This window comes from Caretta caretta, chromosome 15 (assembly GCF_965140235.1).
Source record: "Caretta caretta isolate rCarCar2 chromosome 15, rCarCar1.hap1, whole genome shotgun sequence".
In the NCBI taxonomy this organism is placed as follows: domain Eukaryota; kingdom Metazoa; phylum Chordata; order Testudines; family Cheloniidae; genus Caretta; species Caretta caretta.
In genome coordinates this window covers 14,129,939-14,136,458 of record NC_134220.1, presented here as the reverse complement: position 1 = coordinate 14,136,458, position 6,520 = coordinate 14,129,939, and the positions used below count along the sequence as shown (strand labels likewise).

The window sequence follows — 6,520 nt, the reverse complement described above, 5'->3', positions numbered from 1 at the left end:
TTCACCCTCCACCCCCCCACACACAAATTCACTCTCCTGCTGGTGATAGCCCATCCAAAGTGACAACTCTTTACACAATGTGCATGATAATCAAGTTGGGCCATTTCCTGCACAAATCCAGGTTCTCTCACCCCCTCACACCCCTCCCAAAAACCACACACACAAACTCACTATCCTGCTGGTAATAGCTCATCCAAAGTGACCACTCTCCCTACAATGTGCATGATAATCAAGGTGGGCCATTTCCAGCACAAATCCAGGTTTTCTCACACCTCCCCCCACCCCCATACACACACAAACTCACTCTCCTGCTGGCAATAGCTCATCCAAACTGACCACTCTCCAAGTTTAAATCCAAGTTAAACCAGAACATCTGGGGGGGGGAGGGGGTAGGAAAAAACAAGGGGAAATAGGCTACCTTGCATAATGACTTAGCCACTCCCAGTCTCTATTTAAGCCTAAATTAATAGTATCCAATTTGCAAATGAATTCCAATTCAGCAGTTTCTCGCTGGAGTCTGGATTTGAAGTTTTTTTGTTTTAAGATAGCGACCTTCATGTCTGTGATTGCGTGACCAGAGAGATTGAAGTGTTCTCCGACTGGTTTATGAATGTTATAATTCTTGACATCTGATTTGTGTCCATTTATTCTTTTACGTAGAGACTGTCCAGTTTGACCAATGTAAATGGCAGAGGGGCATTGCTGGCACATGATGGCATATTTCACATTGGTGGATGTGCAGGTGAACGAGCCTCTGATAGTGTGGCTGATGTTATTAGGCCCTGTGATGGGGTCCCCTGAATAGATATGTGGGCACAATTGGCAATGGGCTTTGTTGCAAGGATAAGTTCCTGGGTTAGTGGTTCTGTTGTGTGGTATGTGGTTGTTGGTGAGTATTTGCTTCAGGTTGCGGGGCTGTCTGTAGGCAAGGACTGGCCTGTCTCCCAAGATTTGTGAGAGTGTTGGGTCATCCTTTAGGATAGGTTGTAGATCCTTAATAATGCGTTGGAGGGGTTTTAGTTGGGGGCTGAAGGTGACGGCTAGTGGCATTCTGTTATTTTCTTTGTTAGGCCTGTCCTGTAGTAGGTGACTTCTGGGAACTCTTCTGGCTCTATCAATCTGTTTCTTTACTTCCGCAGGTGGGTATTGTAGTTGTAAGAAAGCTTGACAGAGATCTTGTAGGTGCTTGTCTCTGTCTGAGGGGTTGGAGCAAATGCGGTTGTATCGCAAAGCTTGGCTGTAGACGATGGATCGTGTGGTGTGGTCAGGGTGAAAGCTGGAGGCATGCAGGTAGGAATAGCGGTCAGTAGGTTTCCGGTATAGGGTGGTGTTTATGTGACCATTGTTTATTAGCACTGTAGTGTCCAGGAAGTGGATCTCTTGTGTGGACTGGACCAGGCTGAGGTTGGTGGTGGGATGGAAATTGTTGAAATCATGGTGGAATTCCTCAAGGGCTTCTTTTCCATGGGTCCAGATGATGAAGATGTCATCAATATAGCGCAAGTAGAGTAGGGGCTTTAGGGGACGAGAGCTGAGGAAGCGTTGTTCTAAATCAGCCATAAAAATGTTGGCATACTGTGGGGCCATGCGGGTACCCATAGCAGTGCCGCTGATCTGAAGGTATACATTGTCCCCAAATGTGAAATAGTTATGGGTAAGGACAAAGTCACAAAGTTCAGCCACCAGGTTAGCCGTGACATTATCGGGGATAGTGTTCTTGACGGCTTGTAGTCCATCTTTGTGTGGAATGTTGGTGTAGAGGGCTTCTACATCCATAGTGGCCAGGATGGTGTTATCAGGAAGATCACCGATGGATTGAAGTTTCCTCAGGAAGTCAGTGGTGTCTCAAAGGTAGCTGGGAGTGCTGGTAGCGTAGGGCCTGAGGAGGGAGTCTACATAGCCAGACAATCCTGCTGTCAGGGTGCCAATGCCTGAGATGATGGGGCGCCCAGGATTTCCAGGTTTATGGATCTTGGGTAGTAGATAGAATATCCCAGGTCGGAGTTCCAGGGGTGTGTCTGTGCGGATTTGATCTTGTGCTTTTTCAGGAAGTTTCTTGAGCAAATGCTGTAGTTGCTTTTGGTAACTCTCAGTGGGATCATAGGGTAATGGCTTGTAGAAACTCGTGTTGGAGAGCTGCCGAGCAGCCTCTTGTTCATATTCCGACCTATTCATGATGACAACAGCACCTCCTTTGTCAGCCTTTTTGATTATGATGTCAGAGTTGTTTCTGAGGCTGTGGATGGCATTTCGTTCCGCATGGCTGAGGTTATGGGGCAAGTGATGCTGCTTTTCCACAATTTCAGCCCGTGCACGTCGGCGGAAGCACTCTATGTAGAAGTCCAGTCTGCTGTTTCGACCTTCAGGAGGAGTCCACCTAGGATCCCTCTTTCTGTAGTGTTGCTAGGGAGACCTCTGTGGATTAGTATGTTGTTCAGAGGTATTTTGGAAATATTCCTTGAGTCGGAGACGTCGAAAATAGGATTCTAGGTCACCACAGAACTGTATCATGTTCGTGGGGGTGGAGGGGCAGAAGGAGAGGCCCCGAGATAGAACAGCTGCTTCTGCTGGGCTGAGAGTATAGTTGGATAGGTTAACAATATTGCTAGGTGGGTTGAGGGAACCATTGCTGTGGCCCTTTGTAGCATGTAGTAGTTTAGAAAGTTTAGTGTCCTTTTTCTTTTGTAGAGAAGCAAAGTGTGCATTGTAAATGGCTTGTCTAGTTTTAGTAAAATCCAGCCACGAGGAAGTTTGTGTGGAAGGTTGGTTTTTTATGAGAGTATCCATTTTTGAGAGCTCATTCTTAATCTTTCCCTGTTTGCTGTAGAGGATGTTGATCAGGTGATTCCGCAGTTTCTTTGAGGGTGAAGTCCATCCCGAGAGAACTGTCCTCTGTCCATGAATGCCTCCCAGTGGCTATACATCCCAAAGCCCTCCTTATAGCACCACTGCCTAAGCCATCTGTTGATAGTCATAATCTCGTCACACCTTTGTTGCCCTTCTCTAGGAACAGGCAGAATCCCACTAAAGATCACCTGAGCCTCGATTTCCTTAAGCGTCTTCCCCAGCCTAGCATAGTCCCCCTTAATACTTTCCAGCGAGAATCTAGCCGTATCATTTGTTCCCACATGAAGGATAATTAGGGGATTCTTTCCTGCTCCCTTTAGAATCCTTTTCAACCTCAGGTCTACATCCCGTATCTTAGCACCTGGAAGACAGTACACCCTCCTATTCTCTAGATCAGCTCTGGTTACAGGCCTATCTATTCTTCTCAGTAAAGAGTCCCCGATCACATAGACCTGCCTTTTCCTGGTGATGGTGCTATTCTCCAGTCTATCCCCTGTTCCCTCTGGCTGCAAGTTCTTTCCATTCCTATTCTCCCTTGTGATCCTCTTTAACCCATCCTGTATCCTCCTGGAGCTCAAACTTAGTGTACTCTCCATTAACTCTTCCCCTTTTCCTATAGGACTAGCCGCTCTTCTCTTCTTCCTTGCCCTTCCACCTTCAGTGACTACCTGCTGAGCCCCTTCTTCATTTTCCAACTCTGGAAACCTATTCTTCCTATTTCCTCTAACTTCCAGGCCATTTTGGGTGTTGTCCAGCTCGTGGGATAACACGGGGGAACTATGTTCGGGGAGACGTGTCTCTTTACCCAAGGAGCTTGTGGCTGACTGCTCCCCGTGGGAACCAGGCAGTGGTGGGTCTGTTACCCAGGGATCTAGAAAGCTGGAAAAGCTGCTCCTTGTAGAGACCGAGCAGCTGCCATCTCCCCCAGACAGAGTGACTGGGGAGTGAGCGGAGCAGCACCCCCTGCTGACAGCTAGAGGCTGAAATTCCTCAGAAGGAGCCATCAGGGTCTCGTGTCCTGCAGGTAGAAACCAAATTGTGCAGCCAGTGCAGGGCCCAGGCTGGAGGAGCTGATGGGGAAAGACAAGGGAGGATTTTGTCTCAGTTCCCCATCTGCCTAGATCACTGTGAGTCCAGCTACTACTGCTACCTGTATACACAGCACAGTAATAGTCAGCCTCATCCTCTGCCTGGACAGCGGTGATGGTCAGGGCAGCGTTGTTCCCGGAGATGGACCCCGAGAACCGCGCAGGGATCCCGGAGGGTCTGTTGTTAGTCTGGTACATAAGTAGCTTCGGAGCAGAGCCAGGTTTCTGCTGGAACCAGGAGGGATAGTTGCTGGTGGTGACGGCTCCAGTGCTCAGGCTGCAGGACAGAGTGACAGCCCCTCCTGGGGCCACCGACATCGAGGGCTCCTGAGTCACCACGGGCTGCGAACTGACCCCTGAAATCAACAGTACAAACACACTCAGCACAAGGACTCCGGATCCTCACAGACAAACCTCCTCCCTGCAAGTGCCCTTCATATTTCGGTCATGAAATGAAACAATCCCCTCACCTGAGCAGTAAGTCAGCAGCGTGAGGAGCAGAGGGGCCCAGGCCATGGTCGATCCAGACGAGCTCGGCTTTCTGAGGCAAATGGATCTCTGATGGGACCCTCCAAAATCTCTCTTAAACCCCCAGCGCTGTAGAGTGGCCCCTTCATGCAAATCTCCTCCCTGTACATTGGCTGCGGGTTTTTTAATCCTGAGTTTGAACAAATACAAAGACGCTCACATTTCAAATTTAACTTCCAGTTTTGACTTCATTTAAATAAGATTTTTTAGTAAAAAAAAAGTACCTCCCTATAAATTTGTATATTTTCAATTATTATTACAGGATCAAATTGAAACAGATTTTGCTAGCATCATTGAATAAAGAGGTCCTTACTTTAATATACTCCTTAAATAAAATTAACACGACCAGATGGTGCTATCACACAGACTGACAAGTTCTCTCTAACTGTCTGTGGAGGGAGCTAGATCTGGGAGAAATGTTTGTTTTTAATTATGGGGAATCACAGTTTGACAAGCTGCGCATGTAGCAGAGTAAATCTGGTCACTACTTTGTCTCTCTGACCAATTAATTTCTTAGTCCGTAGGCAGCAGTTGCAACTATCTGCATGGATGCAAACGTAAATATCACATGGTGCCAAACACTTTGTAATGACTGTTATATGGGTTATCCCCAGGGATTGAACAGGAGCACTGTGGAGCTGAAGCAGGAGCCTCTATATCCTGAGCCAAAGGACGAAGGGGCAGTTTTTTAAAGGTCCCTACTTAGATCTTTAGGACACTAAATCCCTTTACAAATCAGGTCCTAAGTCCTCTGCTTGGTATCTATCCTGTGTTCTGGACAGACAGAGAAGCGTGATCCACACTGAATAGAGGTCCAAATAAGGTCCTAAGCTTCTCCCCTGTCTCCCTTCCTCCTCACAGTGAGAGAGAAACAAACTTGGGTCATTCCCGCGGAATCAGCCTCACCGGGCCAAACCCAGCGGGCGGGTGGAAGGGGATGTCAGTTCCATGTGGGTACAGCTGGGGGTGCTCAGCTCTGAATTTGGCCTTTACTCTGTGAACGGCCGTTACGGGGCTGCTAGGAGGAGTCGTTAGCGTCCCGTTAGTGCAGCAGGTCTGACGTGTGGAGAACAATGGACGAGCTTTGCATCGCTGGGCACACAGATATTTTCTATCACATGCACGTGGAGAAGGGTCACTGTCACCACCACTGCCGTGCAGCCGGGCCGGGTTCCCCCACACGGCCCCTCACGAGTGGACACGCGCCCTGGAAACACCCCCAGAACGAACTCATTCCCCTCCTTCCACCCTCCTTCCAGCTCTTCTTTGCCATGATGCCTACAAACAAATTGGCAGCAGTGAGGCCGTGGGGGTGCTGGGTCCCTTCCCATCCCGCTGCCAGGATTGTCTCCTTGCTGCCTTCTGCCACCCACAGCCCGGTCTGTCACCCCCTGTTGTCCCTTGTTTCATACTGAGATTGTTCGCTCCTTAGCAGGGACTGTCTTTGTGTTCTGTGTTTGTACAGCGCCCAGCACAACGGGGACCTGGGTCATGACCTGTCCTCCCAGGGGCTACAGTAATACAGACAAGTAACAATCACAGTGATGCAGCCACCTCTGAAGGACATTCCTGGGCAGCATTTTGCAGAGGTGTTCAGCATTAAATGGAATGTCTGTTAAATTACATGGAATGAAAAAAACACTTTGGAAAGAAATACCCAGCAATTCCGTTAAGAAGTGGTTCATGAATCTACAAAGTAAATCAGTACATTTGGGTGCCTCGGACCTCCTGTCTCTCCTCCTCCCCCACCATCAGGTCTGAATGAGGGGTCTGAAAAGACGCAGCTGTTCAAACACCACGGTCTGTGCACCAGACTCTTAAGGAACAAATGTGTATTGAGCAGTTACTTTATTCTGGTATAAAGAGTTCATGATACAAGTGCAGGGAGACAGCGCCTCCCGGTGCCCAGTCAGAACTGAATCATGTCACCCCTCTGCCGAACAGTAGTTGGGGAAAATCCAGGTGCATCTCAAATCACATTTTGTTCTCTCCAGGCTCTGGTGCCCAGAGTTACACCTGCACGACATCGACTGGGGAAAACTAGCTGCTTCTCACAT

General features: G+C 48.5%; 1 protein-coding gene across 1 annotated transcript; it reads right to left on the bottom strand.

Annotated features, from left to right (window-relative positions):
• Positions 1-1,846: 1,846 nt before the first annotated feature.
• Positions 1,847-4,539, bottom strand: LOC125623071 (uncharacterized). The gene is made up of 2 exons (XM_075120270.1): positions 4,406-4,539; positions 1,847-4,291 (listed from the first exon to the last, which is right to left on the bottom strand). Exons 1-2 carry the CDS (start codon positions 4,449-4,451, stop codon positions 2,838-2,840), a joined length of 1,500 nt encoding a protein of 499 aa, XP_074976371.1. The 5' UTR covers positions 4,452-4,539; the 3' UTR covers positions 1,847-2,837.
• Between the last annotated feature and the right edge of the window lie 1,981 nt (positions 4,540-6,520).